The following is an 18,475-nucleotide window of genomic DNA, read 5'->3' as shown; positions in this document are numbered from 1 at the left end:
TAACACGGCGTCCGATAGACACCGCTTGGGTCTTCATGTCTGGCGAGGAGTTAGCTGTTAGAGGACGTGGAATACGCCCTCAGTGAAAACTAGGTATCACTTCCGTTTTACTCGACAACTTCCCCGTCTGTAACTCCACCGGCCGCGGTGGCCGATCGGTTCTAGGCACCTAAGTCCGAAACCGTGCTACGGTCGCAGCTTCTAATCCTGCCTCGGGCATGGATGTGTGTGATGTCCTTAGGTTAGTTAGGTTTAAGTAGTTCTACGTTCTAGGGGACTGATGACCTCAGATGTTAAGTCCAATAGTGCTCAGAGCCATTTCTTGATTACATTTTCACGCAATGCATAGATCCTGAGAATCAGTACCGTAATAACGGCCTTGATGCGCCTATGCATTGAGTCAGGCAGAGGTACAGCTGCCCATGCAGTGTCAACACGAGACCACAGTTCATCAAGAGTAGTGACTGGTGAATTGTGACGAGCCAGTTGCTCGGCCACCATTGACCAGACTTTTCAATTGGTGAGAGATCTGGAGAATGTGCTGGCCAGGACAGCATTCGAATATTTTCTGCATCCAGAAATGCCCGTACAGGACCTGCAAAGGGCGGTCGTGCATTATCCTGCTCTAATGTAGAGTTTTGAGGGATCGAATGAAGGGTATAGCCACGGGTTGTAACACATCTGAAATGTTACGTCCACTGTTGAAAGTGCCGTCAATGCGAACAGGAGGTGACCGAGACGTGTAACCAATGGCACCCCATACCATCACACCGGGTGATACACCGGTATGGCGATGACGAATACACATTTCCAATTTGCGTTCACCTCGATGTCACCAAACATGGATGGATTCATCCGAAGAAATTACGTTTTGCCATTCGTGCACCCAGGTTCGTCGTTGAGTACACCATCGCAGGCGCTCCTGTCTGTGATGCAGCATCAAGGGCTTATAGTCCTTGCTGCTGCGTACGACGTCGAATTGTTCGTGCAGATGGTTGTTGCCTTGCAAACGTCCTCATCTATTGATTTAGGGATCGGGACTTGGCTGCAGGATCCGTTACAGCCATGCGGATAAGATGCCTGTCAACTCGACTGCTAGTGATACGAGGCCGTTGGGATCCAGCACGGCGTTCCGTACTACCCTCCTGAACCCACCGATTCCATATTCTGTCAACAGTCATTGGATCTCGACCAACGCGAGCAGCAATGTCGCGATACGATAAAACGCAATCGCGTTGGCTACAATCCGACCTTTATCAAACTCGGAAACGTGTTGGTACGCGTTTCTCCTCCTCACACGGAGCATTACAAAACGTTGCACCAGGCAACGCCGGTCAGCTGCTGTTTGTGTATGAGAAATAGGTTGGAAACTTTCCTCATGTCAGCACGTTGTAGGTGTCGCCACCGGCACCAACCTTGTGTGAATGCTCTGAGAAGCTATTCATTTTCATATCAGAGCATCTTCTTCCTGTCGGTGTCTGTAGCACGTCATCTTCGTGGTGTAACAATTTTAATGGCCAGTAGTGTACATATTATAGCACCTGAAAGTACAATTTATAGATGAATATTTATAAAGTTGCAGCGATAAATGCCCTGCACGACAGGCGAGAACTTTCCATTCGAGAAAGGCTTCGTTCTGCTCTTCCGGCCGTCAGAACGGATGTATCAACACAGTGTTAGCTAACACGAGTCGCAAGTAGGGAAAGCGATAAGAAACAGTGCCCGGTGTAGGCCCCTCAGGCGCTACAATATTCATGGGGTGAAGACTCGATACGGGGGGGCAGGTGGCCCGGCTCCCCGCCCCGTCCTCTGACAAAGCGCAGCTCACCTGCAATATCTGCGAGGCGCCTCGCAGGCCCACGCGATGTTGCAGTTGCGGGCCGGACGCGTCATAAATAAATACGCGGGAGCGGCTCCCGGCGGCGCCGGCTGCGCCATCGATCTGCGGCGAACGCACTCTGGGCTGGCGCCAGTGACCGCGTGCGGCGAGCATCCCCTGTGTCCCCCCAGCCCGCTGGCGCCAGCGGGTCCCGACGCAACAGCTATCCCCCGTAACAGGACTCCGCGTGGCGGAGTTACACAGCCGTAAAATGAAATTATGTCTAAGCAATAAAAGCTTACTCATCTGTCAGGGCATTGCTGTGAACGGAATGGTTACTGTACTGGAGTGCCTGTGTTGTTAACAAGAACGATGCTATGTTCCTTCGTACATGAGCACAGCGGCAACTACAGCCTTTGAATGAATAAAATGTGTCGGCCGCGGTGGCCGAGCGGTTCTACGCGCTTCAGCCCAGAACCGCGTTACTGCTACGGTCGCAGGTTCGAATCCTGCCTCGGGCTTGGATGTGTGTGATATCCTTAGATTAGTTAGGTTTAAGTAGTTCTAAGTTCTAGGGGACTGATGACCTCAGATGCTAAGTCTCATAGTGCTCAGAGCCATTTGAACAATTTTTTTTGAGTAAAATGTATTCGCACCGGCGACTACCAGACAAGGAGCAGTATGTCGTTCTGAACGGCGTGACATCAACAGAAACAAGCATAACTTCAGGTGTGTCCTAGGGCAGCGCAATAGGTCCACTGCTTTTTACGATTTACATAAACGACCTTGTTGATGGTATTGTCAGTGGCATTAGACTGTTTACCGATGGTGCTGTAGTCTACAGGAGAGTAGTGACACGCGAAAGTTGTGAACAAATCAATGAGGATTTGCAGAAAATTAATGCGTGGTGTAATGACTGGCAGTTATCTCTCAATATTAGCAAGTGTAACCTACTGCTTATAACAAGGTGAAAATCCCCTTTAATAGACGAGTACAAAAGAAATGCCCAGTCTTTGGAAGCGATAACATCCGTCAAGAATCTGGGTGTGACTATTCGAAATGATCTCAAGTGGGATGATCAGATTACACAAGTAACGTGTAAGGCAAACTCTAAATTCCGGTTTATTGGTAGAATCCTGAAACAACGCAGTCCTTCAACAAAGCAAATAGCTTACAATACGTTAGTTCGTCCAGTCTCTGAGTATCCTTCGTCTGTATGGGAGCCTTACCAGTTGGGTCTGATTCAAGAGAATGAGAAGGTCCAGAGAAGAGCGGCAATTCGTGACTGGTTCAAATGGCTCTGAGCGCTATGGTACTTAACAGCTATGGTCATCAGTCCCCTAGAACTTAGAAGTACTTAAAGCTAACTAACCTAAGGACATCACACAACACCCAGTCATCACGAGGCAGAGAAAATCCCTGAGCCCGCCGGGAATCGAACCCGGGAACCCCGGCGCGGGAAGCGGGAACGCTACCGCACGACCACGACGTGCGGACTCGTGGCTGGTACATTTATCCATTGCGAGAGCGTTACAGACCTCATAGAAAGTTCGAAGTGGGGCACATTTGCAGGCAGACGGCGCGCTAAACGGAAGGGGCTGCTTACTGAAATGAGCGTACGGCATAGTCAACCGGGAGTTCCCCATTGGGCGAAGTGCGGCCGCCGAGGCCAAGTACTTATTGCATTCGACGCGACATTGGGCGACTTGCGCGTCGGAGACGAGGATGAAATGATGAGGAGGAAAGCACAATTCCCAGTCCCTGAGAGCAGAAAATCTCCTGCCCCAGCCGGGAATGGAACCCGGGCCCTCTGGCGTGGCAATCCGCCGCGCTGACCACTCAGCTAACGGGGGCGGACGGCTGCACACTAAATTCCGAAATTCGATCTTCACCGAGGATGTAGACCATATATTATTACCAACAACTTGAAAATCGCGCAATGGTCACCATTCAAAGGAAAGCGAAATTGGAGCTCGCACTGAGGCGTTCAGACAGTCGTTTCTCCCTCGCGCGATCCGCGAGTGGAACAGAGGGGAGGAAATATGACTTTGGCGCGTATTGCGCCCTCCGCTTGATGGCTAGCGGAGTATATATGTAGATGTAGATGTACCAACAACCTTCAGCTGGATAAGGAATGACAACAGTGAAAATTTGTGACAGACCGTATCTCGAACCTGGATTTCAAGCATTACTCGAGCGGTAGCCTTAGTCGCTATTTTTAATTTTTTTTTTGTCAGGTAAAGAGAGAAACTAACTGTCATGTTGTACAGTTGGTCGCTTGTGGTAAAAAAAAATTAAAACAGACCACAGCGTGCAATAATGAAAAATAGAAATAGACCGATCTCCCTGCATAACGAACATACTGGCCACACAACCGCGTGCGCGTACTAGGGGTTACAAGGTGATCTCCTTGCTATGCAGACGATGCCCGGGCACGTCGTCTCGAAGAGTAAAGCCGTCATGTCCCTGTCAGTGATCCTGTGTTAGGAATTTGACATTCACTATGAATTTACCTTCTCACACGCAGCCCACTGCGCACGGTCCAAGAACACACAACCAAAAAAATTGGCATAGTGCAGCAGATAGCACGGGTGGTGTTCAAGACAAGTAAAACGGTCCTGTATAAAAGCCCAAAAGTCAAGAATGTTGTCTTGCAACAGGTAAGATATCGACGTTCTTTGTCACGACATTACTCTGAAGAACTGTGGGTCCATTGCGAGTGTGGCCGTCCCTCGGTCAGCCGTGAATCTACCACCTTCAGCTTAGACACGCTATAACATTTGACCTCGCCGGCATATGTGGCCGAGCGGTTCTAGGCGTTTCAGTCTGGAACCGCGCGACCGCTACGGTCTACACATACATCTACATTTATACTCCGAAAGCCACTCAACGGTGTGTGGAGGAGGGCACTTTACGTGCCACTGTCATTACCTCCCTTTCCTGTTCCAGTCGCGTATGGTTCGCGGGAAGAACGACTGCCGGAAAGCCTCCGTGCTCGCTCGTGTCTCTCTAATTTTACATTCGTGATCTCCTCTGCAGGTGTTAGTAGGGGAAAGCAATATACTCGATACCTCATCCAGAAACGCACCCTCTCGAAACCTGGACAGCAAACTACACCGCGATGCAGGGCGCCTCTCTAGCAGAGTCTGCCACTTGAGTTTGCTAAACGTCTCCGTAACGCTACCACGCTTACCGAATAACCCAGTGACGAAACGCGTCGCTCTTCATTGGATCTTCTCTATCTCCTCTGTCAACCCGATCTGGTACGGATCCCACACTGCTGAGCAACACTCAAATATAAGTCGAACGAGTGTTCTGCAAGCAACCTCCTTTGTTGATGGACTACATTTTCTAAGGACTCTCCCAATCAATCTCAAGCTGGCACCCGCCTTAGCAACAATTAATTTTATATGATCATTCCACTTCAAATCGTTCCGTACGCAAAGTCCAAGATATTTTACAGAAGTAACTGCTACCAGTGTTTGTTCCGCTATCATGTAATCATACAATAAAGGATACTTCTCTGCATGTATTCGCAATACATTACATTTGTCTATGTTAAGGGTCAGTTACCACTCCCTGCACCAAGTGCCTGTCCGCAGCAGATCTTCCTGCATTTCGCTGCAGTTTTCTAATGCTGCAACGTCTCTGTATACTACAGCATCATCCACGAAAAGGCGCATGGAACTTCCGACACTATCTACTACATCATTTATATATGTATATATATTGTGAAAAGCAATGGTCCCATAACACTTCCGTGTGGCACTCCAGAGGTTACTTCATCGTCTGTAGACGTCTGCCCATTGAGAGACGGTCGTTGGTTTGAATCCTGCCTCGGGCAAGGATGTGTGTAATGTCCTTAGGTTAGTTAGGTTTACGCAGTTCTAAGTTCTAGGGGACTGATGACCTCAGATATTGAGTCCCTTAGTGCTCAGAGCTATTTGAACCAACATTCGACTTCCAGTGGGAATCTCAAAGTAGCAAGTATGGATGACATTGAAAGGATAATGCGCGTAAAGGTGGAGCTAGTTGGCAATATGTGCCGCGTGTGGGGCGTGCTGAGATAGCCCGAGCAACTCAAATGAACACTGTGTCCTGGTAGCGAGTGGTTAAGGTAACTGCCTAGTAAGCATTAGATCCTGGTTTCAAATCCCCGTCCGGCACACACTTTCACTCGTCGCCGCTGATTCCGGATAAAATACCGATGCAGCTGACATCAATAATTCCTTTCCTTTCCTCTCCTTTCCTTCCCTTTCCTTTCCTTTGTTCTCCCTCCACCTTTAATTTACATAACAGCCCTGCATATTCAGCAAGTTATAGTCAAACAAAGAAGGTACAGGATAACGAGATGCAAGTCGAGAGAGCGGCATTTGCAAAGCGCGCTAGTAGCAAGCGGATGCCCGCTGACGGCTAATTTGAGCTGACACGCAGCTGCCGAGTGAAAATTTTTTTTTTTCTCCCCGTCGCTCAGACGCTGGTAATGTAACGACCACGACGAAGAAGCGTCCGACTTTTGAGCGGCGCGCGTACAAAGTTACCGCAAGTTTGCGCTACGCCATGAATTCCGTTTCTGTGGATTCTGTTACGAGCGCCGCGGAGAAGATGAACAGTTATTATATTTGCATTTCGAGGCGAAGTTTTTCCTTCTCTGCCGGCCCCGGCGAGAGGAGAAAACAGTCCCTCCGCGTCCGATTAGCGGACGCGGAGCTGCCTCGTGCAAAGTCTAAATAGAGGGAGGATAACGGGGAGGAGGGGGGGAGGAGGGTTAGGAGGGGCGGTTGTTTTTATTCTCCGGGGCAGTCATTTCATTATTCCCGGCGCGGGGGAGCCCCACCCCGCCGCTGCCGGCGGCCGCTAGCGCCGGTGTTGGTTAATTTCGCGACTTCAATAATATGCTAATAAGGGGATGGCAGGCCTGAGGGACACGGCACCGGAACGCGCCGCAGCTTCCACTGGCCCGCCAGGGGCCACCGCTTTCGACTTAATTACGGAGCCCTCCGCTACGGAAGTCCCTTCGGCCGCGACTGCAGATCCGGCTAGCGGGCGACGCCCCGGAGTTCCACACTGTGCTGTGCGGTGGCTGTGCGGCGCCTGTGGTCTGGTGCGGTCTGCTAACCCGTAGCCCCGTGGCATTCCAGCAACGTGGGGCTGAGTGCAGGAGCACTTCAAATCGCTCGAGCTCTCTCGTGGGGCGTCGAGAATTGTCCGCGGGGGCTGAACTGGATCCGAAATGCGCACGGTCCCCTGCAGCTCAGAACGCTATTGTTGATTAACTCAATCACAGCGACCACAGAGCGCTTAGATCATATTAGCGTCAAGTCCAACCTTTATCACTGACAGAAAAAATGTATGTCATTAACACCCAGTAGGGGAGGCCAGGGCAGATAATGCAAAACAGAAGTTCCCCAAAACTTTTAATTAGTAAGATCTCCTTACAAAAATGAGCTAACAGTCCTGTAGGAGGATCATGCGCAGCTGAGAATTATACTAGAGGTTGAAAATACCGCTACAGCTGTGAGGTTCTTTTATGTAGAACACGGCCGCTTTCGGGCTCTTATACCCCAGCATCAGGTGTTGTAACTTCGTGCTGTGACTCCGAGCGCTGCGGTGGACGCGTACAGGACGCTGTGTATTACCAGCTAGCGCAGAGCAAGGGTGCACGGGTGCTCTGCGCTGGTAATACACAGCGTCCACCGCAGCGCTCGGTGTCACAGACGAAGTTATAACAGTTGAAGCTGGGGTATAAGAGCCCGAAAGCGGCCGTGTTCTAAATAAAAGAATGTCACAGCTGTAGCGGCACTTTCAACCGCTGGGAAAATTAGCAGTTACTATATTTGCATATCGAGGTGAAGTTTTTCCTTCTCTGCACTCTACCATTAGCGGACTCGGCGCAGCGTGTGCTAAGTCGAATGTGGCTATAACTGGTCCTAACTGAGGTAAAGCACAAGGATCAATAGAGAGAAATGAATAACATGCTGCACGTAAATGATCAAACAATAATCCAAGAATATTAAGATTAGCTTCAAAGATCCTTTACCATCGTTGGCTTCTAAATATAGCCTGAACATCTCCTCTGATAGAATACAGGTTATGATATTAAAGGATAAATCGAGTGTAAGATCTACAACAGAAATAAGTAATATATACTAGAACAGGTAACCCATTACCCGCCAGGTTAACCGAGAGCTCTAATGCGGTGCTTCCTGGACTCGGGTAGGCGCGCCGGCCCCGGATCGAATCCGCCCAGCGGCTTAACGACGGAGGCCGGTATGCCGGCCAGCCTGGATGTGGTTTTTTGGTGGTTTTCCACATCCCCCTAGGTGAATGCCGGTCTGGTCCCCACATCCCGCCTCAGTTGCACGGCTTGCAGACATCTAAACATGTTCACACTATTCCATGGATTCCACTAGACACAGACAGTTGGGCTACCTCATTCCTCCCTGTGGGGTAAGGGGTGGCGGCAGGAAGGGCATCTGGCCACGCCTTAAATTAACCTTGCCAAATCCGATTAACTATGCCGATCCTGCATCATTGCTGGACAAAGGCACAAGCACAAGAAAGAAAGAACAGGTAACCCATTCTCAGCATCTTGGCAATGATACAGGACGAAATTTCGTCAGTGAAATTGACAACAAGGTGCTAATACTTCACGCTGTTTGTGGAACAATTTCAGCAGTCCTTACCCCACAAAGAAGAGCCATTACAGACAAAGCTTCACGAAGTCATAGGAGTACCTACTACATTCTATGGGTCTAAAACCTAGAATCCCCAGAAAGAATACGAACAGGATTTTCGCTGCGGAAATGAGATTTCTCCGTAGCGTTAAAGGGTGCATCAGAGGAGATATCCCAGAAATTAAATGGTATAAAAGTTGCTTCAGTATACAAGAAACGAAATGTCAACAGAAACAGATCGTGGGAACTTAAACGACAGAAAGGTTGACAATAGACGTCCAAAACCAATTCTTACAAATCTAGAGTGACAAGACACAGCGGAAGCGACAGAGAAGAGATGGTAGGATCTTGTTTACCGAGGCAGGTGAAATCGCGTAATCCATAAAGAGAAAACAAGAGGTAGGAGAAGAGGAAGAAAAATGGACAGTATTTACCACTAGTGCCTCATGATGACTGGGTGTTGTGTGATGTCCTTAGGTTAGTTAGGTTTAGGTAGTTCTAGGTTCTAGGGGACAGATGACCATAGCTGTTAAGTCCCATAGTGCTCAGAGCCATTTTACCACTAGTGTATCTCGTAATACATATTTAGGCTTTTTGGAAATGAGATTTGTCTAGAATAAATTTCGTACCGGTATGCCTCGACTCTATATTTCTTTTCACCAATATTAGCTTTGGCCTTATGGGTAACAAAGAAAATAAAAGAGAAATTATTTATTCAAAACGTGTTGTATTAAGAATAGAAAAATCATATATTGAGTAATAATAAAGCAGCAATAATATATAAGACGAATTTAGACACTAAATATTCATTTAAGTGAATATTTAAGAAAATATCCTGTATTAGCCTTCTGACTTTCGAGCGTACTCTCAAAATTTTTCACATTAATTGCCCTTAGGGGCAAGTAATTCTTGAGCCTACTTCTCACATTCTATACACTGGAGCCATTTTTTGTCAGCTTTTGCCCTGAAAATATCTGTAAACGGCTCCTGGGCTGAAATAACATTCACTTCGTCCATATGAACATTTTGGAGAAATATCGTCCAATTGGTTAAAAGTGGTTCGATATTTCTTCAGTTAAAGCTAAAGACTCGTGCTAAGCTGGTTGTCTGTTGTTTTTGCAATGAAAGAATGTTTTGCAGAAAGGCTGTGAGGTAGTCATCTCAAGCACAACCGTTTTCCTGGCAAGATTTACATGTAATAGAATTTGGCACACAAAGACCATAAGCCAAAACATTGATTACATTTGGCGTTAAATTATAATAAACATGCTTGAAGAACGTACTGCCTTTATATATTTTCATCGCAGTCACTAGAACTTTTTCTATTTCTAAAATAGCCCACAGTGTTCTAATGTATCTACCTACATTTCCTTCACCAATTTTGTCTTGCTATAATTTTCTCACATGTCAAGCTCCATGAAATTTTTTGCAATAAAGTCCGAGCTGCAAAAATAACCTCACTGATGATACACAATAATAATTGAAAGTTAACCTTGCACAGGGACTTTATAAATGACTGAGAATCAAGCAAAATTTACTGGAGTTCTAACAACATTTATTTTTCAAAAGAAAAGAAAAACAGAAATTATGCTGAAACATTTATTGATTGAATACTGTAAACAGCTAACAGTTGGTTAAAGACCACAATGGGCAAGGATCTTGGATGGCAGAAGTGAGTCAAGTTCTCTGATCCTAAAATGTGGATAACGCAATCTGAATTGATCTGACGCTGAGCAGAATTTGATTGTTCAAATCTACAGATATTTCTCTATATAGGGGCAGCTGAGAGCAAGTGGCGGTTGAGATCTGTATGCCCGGATAGTGCTGGATCGGCAGTGCGTTTCCCTGTTTGCTTCGTGCAGCGAAGTAACTTGCAGCTGGCGAGATGTGTGCGGCAGAGGCAATATGTGAGACGGCACCTGAGAATCGTTCATAGCCACGAAAGGAATACCAAAATCTCATGGTCTAGCGATCAGGCTGACGAATCACAATTTAATCTCTATCAGAGCCCTGAAATCACGATAGATTTCAGTGTGTGACACACCCGTCCACTGGTCGCACCAAGGACAAACTTGGCTCACTTTGACACACAATGATACCAAACGTCAAGATTAGTAAACCTAAAATGAATAAGTATGCTCTCGGCAAATGATTAGTCTGAGACATTTGAAGTCACACTGTCAGTACAGCAAGAACTTCACCACAGGCTCCCCAGTGTAACTACTCACAAGTGAAGTCAGTCTTAGGGCTAGTCCACAGTACCAACCACACATGCCAGAGCTTATACCAGACGTTTTACCAGACCAAAGTCCGGATCCAAGTGCTTCGCACCTCTCAGAAGAAAAAAATCTGTTTTCCACAAAGTACACAAATGACGCCGCCTTCACGCCATCTTAATCCAATCACAGGCCTCTAGAGGCGCTAAATCTCCTGTCCCACATGACAGTACAAACTCATGTAGAACCAGGGCAAGAGTTAAGAAACCTGCATTTATGGAAAAGAAAAGAAACGGTAGTTACTGGCTTTTTTAAGTTTTTGCGGAAAGAGAAGATGATTTTCTCCAAAGCCATGTTGCTTTCCACACCAACTGGCGAACAGATACTATCTTAAGGATCCTTATCTAAATCCTCTGTGCCTTGGAGATTGTCAGTCCTAACTATGAAGTTAATAAACATTTCTCAGACATCAGAGTTTCTCACATATCCGAGGCGGCTGGTGGAAGTGGCTCACAGGCCTACTTGCAGTATCGGCGAACACTAAAACTTGTGAAGTTTTATTACGGGTGGCTGTGCACACAGTGCATGGTTTACAACTCTACTGTTTAGATGCATTTCTTCAGTCTGTCCCCGCAGCCCAAAATTCTGCTGGCGCTGCTGCAGGTAGCTCGGCATTGTCCTGCTGGAGACCTGTCTAGAGGAGGGGCTTCCCTGTCTGCCCTGTATGGCTGTGGGCATGTCTGGAAAGATTTACTAAGGGATGGGCTCGCTCCAATTGCTTTCTACATGCCATTTCTATGTGCTAAGAATGATAAAAATACCTCATACTTTTAGTGCCCTACCAGGCTCCATCAATGTCTGATGCCGTTAACTTTCTAAAGTCTCGCTCGAGTTGTGTCAGATTAAAATCATTAATAATTTTCCGTATAAATAGGTGAGAGACCAACTTTTCCTCTCTTAAAATGTGCCACTCTAATTATAAGAAAATAGTTGACATATAGACTTCACTGAAAAAAATGTAAATAGTGAGAGCTAATCAGTAACCATATCATACTGAGAAACTCAAAACTGAAAGCAGAGTCAGGCAAGGAGATTTTACTTCACCAAATCAGATGTACAGGGAATTCTCAGAACGTTAAAATGGGAACACGTAGATGAACCGAAGTTTACAGAAACATACCTAAAACATCTCCGTTTTTCTGACATCATGAGACTTCAAAGGATTGTCATAAAGTTGTAATTATCACATGCATGCCTCGAACAAATCGGAGTCCCCTTTGTCACAATTCCGAGGACCATATAATTGAGATGAAACTGAGATCGCCAGAGAAGTGGATGCCCTGATCTACAATCGAGGTGTAAGTGAAAACAATGAAAATCAGCATCGTGCGCGACATTTTGAACATGACAAAGGTCGTGGGCTGCTAGTGTCCGTGACGGTCCACACCCATCCAGAAAACCACCCGAACCGAGGCAGCAGCGGAAGTTTGCATCCCAGTATTGTAAGAAATTTGTTAGCCTGACAGATACCAACAACTTTGGCTCAATAATTAATAATGACATAATAACATTTCATAAACATGTAACTTGAAACAGAGCAAATGTCTGAATGATTTTCTTGGGTTCCGTGGTTCAGTCTGTAAACACAACTCTTATGGCATCGCTTTGTTGTCCGTTCTTCCGTCTGCCTGTCTGTCCATTACGGAATTTTTTCTCTGCACAATTTGGCGTATAAAGGTCAAATTTTGTCCCTTGGTGGTGTAAAAAATTTAAGCTCTCGAATCACTGTAATAAAAAATACGGCCATTTATCTTACCTATTTTGATACTCGAAGCTCGCCCATTAAAATGTATATGGTGTTTCCCGTTGCCCTACAATCATGAAATCCACCAGAAAGAAATGTTGCACAGTACAAGTAAATAAAAAGTGCGAAACTTGTTAAACTGTAATTATATCACATAAAATATCTTCTGCTATTTGAACATGCACTGCATTCATCGTCCGTCAAAAGCATAATAGACGAACATTATTGCTTGCAAACATAAAATGTAAGTTGTAGTCATGATTTAGTAAGTAAATGAAGAAAATGATTTGTTAAATCTTCTCTTTTTACAAACGGACTTGGAAATCCTGCGACCAATATCGTGGCAGTACTGACGTCGATAACAGGCCAAACTCGTTGAATCTTTAGATTCCCAGGATATGTGAAGTATATGTATGAATACATACACCTAATTAAGTTTGCATGGAAACCTCAGAACGTTAGATCTACTGGAAAATTTCTTTTTTGTTTCTAATTGTTTCTTGTTTCAAATGACCTCATATACAACATCGTAAAACACCCTCTATATGCGAAGTGTCTAACATACCACAAAAATCTCTATAATTCTTAAACGGTGCAAGACATCTAAATGACGTTCTGTGAATGACGATCTGCCGCAAAGGCTGTGGTAACTGGTTTCATAACATCTTTTTCGTTTTATCTTTTCTACAAAAAGACAGAAAGATATTCTATTCCATGTTACGACAGGAATTGCGGAAAACTATTGTCCTTAGAAAAATATGCTACGGACCTACTTGTGACTACAGTACTGATTCGGATTTAATAGAACGATATGTACAGAGACATAGAAGTCACTATAAATTTGAATGATCACTGTACTTTAAACTAACACTGAAAAGTTTCATTTGTTCCGTGTAACTGATAGTCTTACAGAATATTGAATAGACCGTAACAGAGCTGACAGACTAAGGAAAAATCAGTGTTAAGTATGCGGGAGATGGTATTCAATTTCTTTCCTATTATGAATACGGTCTCAGTATAAGGCAGGAAGCAAGTGTTTATGACTTAATGATGTTCGTGCAGCTACGTCAGAGGGTCCATTAGCCGTATTATATTCACCGCCCTCAAAGAACTTTGAATCCAAACAACGTTTGTGAGTAGCGCCTTGGTTTCGTAGAAGGCTTACATTTCCTTACTGCCATATTTTTGATTGTGCGCCTCCATGTTCTTTCTTTGAGTAGCACTATTTAGGCATGTAAGACTTTTTTACCTCAGACTGGCGTTTCTGTTCAGTAAGATATGACTAGTTTAAAATTAACGTTAAGAGTTTATCCAGTAGACAGGGTTACGCAGGAGAATGGTCAATATTTAGAGACACAACTGGTTCGATCATTTGAAGCAAATATATTATCTTGTCATATGTACCATCCCAAATGAATTCCGAAAGACACATATGTAATGTGCATTCTTATTCGTTTTCTGTATTATCCATTACAGAAAATAAATAAATATTCATTCGGAGTAAGGTGTGTGATAGCCGACCGTTGTGGCCGAGAGGTTCCAGGCGCTTCAGTCCAGAACCGCGCTGCTGCTACGGTCGCAGGTTCGAATCCTGCCTCGGGCATGGATGTGTGAGCTGTCCTCAGGTTAGTTAGGTTTAAGCAGTTCTAATTCTGGGGGACTGATGACCTCAGATGTTAAGTCCCATAGTGCTCAGAGCCATTTAAACTATTTTGGCGTATGATAACATGAAGATTTTGCTTCAAATGATTAAATATATTGTCAGCTTTATATATGTACACATGTGCAATAGTCAGTAAACATTACAGCATGTGTTCTACAAAGTATAAATTGAAAAACACGTATTTTTATCACATTAATCTCTAAGCATTATCGTCCATGTTTCATTACAGCAGCTGTACAGCTACCAATAAATGTTCGAATATCCCATTGTAAACTTAATTTAATTTGTCCGGTCTTGATACAACATGTTGTTTTACTTGTCTGAGTGCTTCCGCATGTTCGCTAATGATGGCAGGACATGTTGCTTTACTTGTCTGAGTGCTTCATCACGTTCACTAATGATGGCAGCCGTCCACGGCGCGACCATCTAATGCATCTAGCACATTCATCTACCATCAATTTTCTAAAAAAAGAAACAGATTTTGTCCGGTTCATCGCTCGTCTAAAATGATTGGACTCGCTACACGTTACCCATTCTGCCGCACCAATGCTGATCGAGAAAAGACCCTGCAAATTAAATATTACAGTAGTATGTGAATTTTCCTGCCGTATCGATGATTGTTAAGTCTGCTGAAACTTCCTGGCAGGTTAAAGCTGTGTGCCGGACCGAGACTCGAACGTGGGAACTTTGTCTTTCATTCTGGGCACATCTCCCCGGCTCTGGCTAAGCCATGTCTTCGCAGTATCCTTTCTTCCAGGAGTTCTAGCTCTGTGAGGTCTACAGGAGAGCTTCTGTAAGGTTTGGAAGGTAGGAGACGAGGGAGTACCGGAACTAAAGGTATGAGGACGGGTTGTGAGTCGTGCTTGGGTAGCTCAAACGGTAGAGCACTTGCCCGCGAAAAGCAAAGGTCCCGAGCACCACTCTCGGTCCGGCACACAGTTTTAATCTGCCTGGTAGTTTCATATCAGCCCACACTCCGCTGAAGAGTGAAAATTTCATTCTGTTACGTGTGTTGTTGGTTCCCTTCAGTATAAGCGTTGCTTCAGCAGTGTATAGAATTGAAGGGAGAAAATGACGATAGTCATCTTACCAGAGTCAGATCTCAAGTCGTGTGGCGTTGTCGCCAATATGAAGACTGTAGACACGATGATGTTAAACGGGTATAAGGAATGCCCATGTAATCATCGCCGTACACATTTTCGTGGGACACTGACACCTGCAGAATGTCGCCTAATGCTGGTTATAGGACTACGCCGCGCCACTTCAACATGTGTAGCTGTCCCTCCTCATTTTATTGTTCAGAAGAAAGATGAGAACTTGGAAGAATACCTGCTTCACACAACGTGCTGAAAGCTCTGGTACACACACTGCGATCAGGAAAGCGACGTGGCGGAAAAGCGGACGTATTGTTCTACAGCAGCAGTAGAACTACCATCGAAGAATATGTAAACATACACCATATCTCCCTACATTGCCTGCGCATGTACATTCACAGTTGACCGATGCTTCTCTCTTGTATACTCTCAGTCTCTCGCAGACTGAACAATCCATGGTCCAACCAGGATAAGATCATGCAACCTCAATGTTCCTATGCACGTGCTTCAACGACGCACCACCAGACCCGATATCGTAATAAATGAATTTGTTTAACTAAACAGATAGGTAGCTGGACAGCTTCAAGCCATTGGAAAGTCAGATACCCTCAAGAATTTTAAATCAAATGGCTCCCAGCACTGTGGGATTTAACAACTGAGGTAATCTGTCCTCTAGACTTCGAAAGTAAGATTCTATGTACCGACTTGACAGAAAATTCTAGGAAGTTCTGGGCTTACGTTAAATCAGTAAGTGGCTCAAAACAGCCCATCCAGACACTCCGGGATGATGATAGCATTGAAACAGAGGATGACACTTGTAAAGCTGAAATACTAAACACCTTTATCCAAAACTGTGTCACATAGGACGACCGCACTGCATCCCCTTCACTAAATCCTCGCACAAACAAAAAAATTGCTGACATCTAAATAAGTGTCCAAGGAATAGAAAAGCAACTGAAATCACTCAACAGAGGAAAGTCCACTGGATCTCACGGGATACCAATTCGATTCTACAAAGAGTACGCGAAAGAACTTGCCCCCCTTCTAACAGCCGTGTACCGCAAGTCTCTAGAAGAACGGAAGGTTCCAAATGGTGGGAAAAGAGCACATGTTGTGCCAGTCTTCAAGAAGGGTCGTCGAACAGATGCGCAAAACTATAGACCTATATCTCTGACGCCGATCTGTTCTAGAATTTTAGAACATGTTTTTTGCTCGCGTATCATGTCGTTTCTGGAAACACAGAATCTGCTCTGTAGGAAACAACATGGATTCCGGAAACAGTGTTCGTGTGAGACCCAACTCGCTTTATTTGTTCATGAGACCCAGAAAATAATAGAAACAGGCTCCCAAGTAGATGCTATTTGCCTCGACGTCCAGAAGGCGCTCGATACAATTCTGCACTCTCGCCTGATTAACAAAGTAAGAGTCTACGGAATATCAGACCAGCTGTTTGGCTGGATTGAAGAGGTATTAGCAAACAGATCACAGCATGTTGTTCTCAATGGAGAGACGTCTACAGACGTTAAAGTAACCTCTGACATGCCACAGGGGAGTGTTATGGGACCATTGCTTTTCAAAATATATACAAATGACCTAGTAGATAGTGTCGGAAGTTCTATGCGGCTTTTCGCGGATGGTGCTGTAGTATACAGAGAAATTGCAGCATTAGAAAATTGTAGCTAAATGCAGGAAGATCTGCTGCGGATAGGCACTTGGTTCAGGGAGTGGCAATTGACCCTTAACATAGACAAATGTAATGTATTGCGAATACATAGAAAGAAGGATCCTTTATTGTATGATTATATGATAGCGGAACAAACACTGGTAGTAGTTACTTCTGTAAATTATCTGGGAGTATGCGTGCGGAACGATTTGAAATGGAATGAGCATATAAAATTAATTGTTGGTAAGGCGGGTACCATGTTGAGATTCATTGGGAGAGTCCTTAGAAAATGTAGTCCATCAACAAATAAGGTGGCTTACAAAACACTCGTTCGACCTATACGTGGGTATTGCTCATCAGTTTGGGATTCGTACCAGGTCGGGTTGACAGAGGAGATAGAGAAGATCCAAAGAAGAGCGGATGGTAAGCGTGATAGCGTTACGGAGATGTTTAGCAAACTCAAGTGGCAGAGTCTGCAAGTGAGGCGCTCTGCATCGCAGTGTAGCTTGCTGTCCAGGTTTCGAGAGGATGCGTTTCTGTATGAGATATCGGATATATTGCTTCCCCCTACTTATACGTTCCGAGGAGATCACGAATGTAAAATTAAAGAGATTCGAGCGCGCACAGACGCTTTCCGGCAGTTGTTCTACCCGCGAACCATACGCGACTGGAACAGAAAAGGGAGGCAATGACAGTGGCACGTAAAGTGCCCTCCGCCACACACCGTTTGGTGGCTTGCGGAGTATAAATGTAGATGTAGATGTAGAACTACGTAAACCGAACTAACCTAAGGACATCACACATATCCATGCCCGAGGCAGGATTCGATCCTGCGACCGTAGCAGTCTCGTTGTTCCGGTGTTTCATGAAACATACCTACAGAAGATTAGAAGAGTTCTCAGATAGGCAGATTAAGCTACTGCAATTTCGCCAGCGGCAACATTTCTAGTGTAGCCAGGAAATCTGTGCGAAGGATCTGTAGCGTCCGCTGTCTTTGCAGGAGACGCGGTAGCTGGCAGCCCCAGGCGAGTTACTACAAGTATTGCGTTGTGGAGTGAGGAGAGGGGAGGGGCGGCACTTTGCGGTCCTTCTCGAGAGCAGAGCATGCTGGGAAGGGCAGGCCTTGGGCGCTCAAGGGGCTCCGGGCTCCGCATCGCACAAAAACCCCGCCTCCTCACAGCGCGGCTGGGGCACGGGGTCTCCGGTTTCAGTATTTAACCCTTCCTCTACAGTTACCCTGTAGATAACGTTTGTACGACGGCAGCACACAGACTTCCAGAATAGGAAGAGTGAGACTGAAGGAAATACAAGGCATATGCATAGACATGATAGTCGTAGGCGTATCTTTTAGTGACACGAAAGACAGCAAGCAGGGAGTGTTCATTACTGTATTTACAGCGCCGTAAAAATTTAGGACACCATACATCTACATCTAGATCTACATGATTACTCTGCAATTCACATTTCAGTGTTTGGCAGAGAGTTCAACGAACCACAATCCACCACTCCACTCTCGAACAGCGCGCGAGAGAGACGAAC

General features: G+C 45.4%; 2 protein-coding genes across 5 annotated transcripts in view; one reads left to right on the top strand and one right to left on the bottom strand.

The window, feature by feature from the left end:
- Positions 1–18,475, bottom strand: part of LOC126278199 (leucine-rich repeat-containing protein 24) — a 1,518,316-nt gene that overhangs the window by 538,947 nt on the left and 960,894 nt on the right. The gene's annotated exons all lie outside the window — the stretch shown is intronic.
- LOC126278896 (rho GTPase-activating protein 17-like) overlaps positions 1,865–18,475 on the top strand; it is a 30,839-nt gene continuing 14,228 nt past the window's right edge. The window contains exon 1 of the mRNA XM_049979171.1: positions 1,865–2,085. Coding sequence (XP_049835128.1) covers positions 1,865–2,085 — 221 coding nt within the window. The remainder of the gene's footprint in view (positions 2,086–18,475) is intronic.

This window comes from Schistocerca gregaria, chromosome 6 (assembly GCF_023897955.1).
Source record: "Schistocerca gregaria isolate iqSchGreg1 chromosome 6, iqSchGreg1.2, whole genome shotgun sequence".
NCBI classification, from domain to species: domain Eukaryota; kingdom Metazoa; phylum Arthropoda; class Insecta; order Orthoptera; family Acrididae; genus Schistocerca; species Schistocerca gregaria.
The sequence above is the reverse complement of the archived record's forward strand: the minus strand, read 5'-3'. Positions and strand labels throughout refer to the sequence as shown.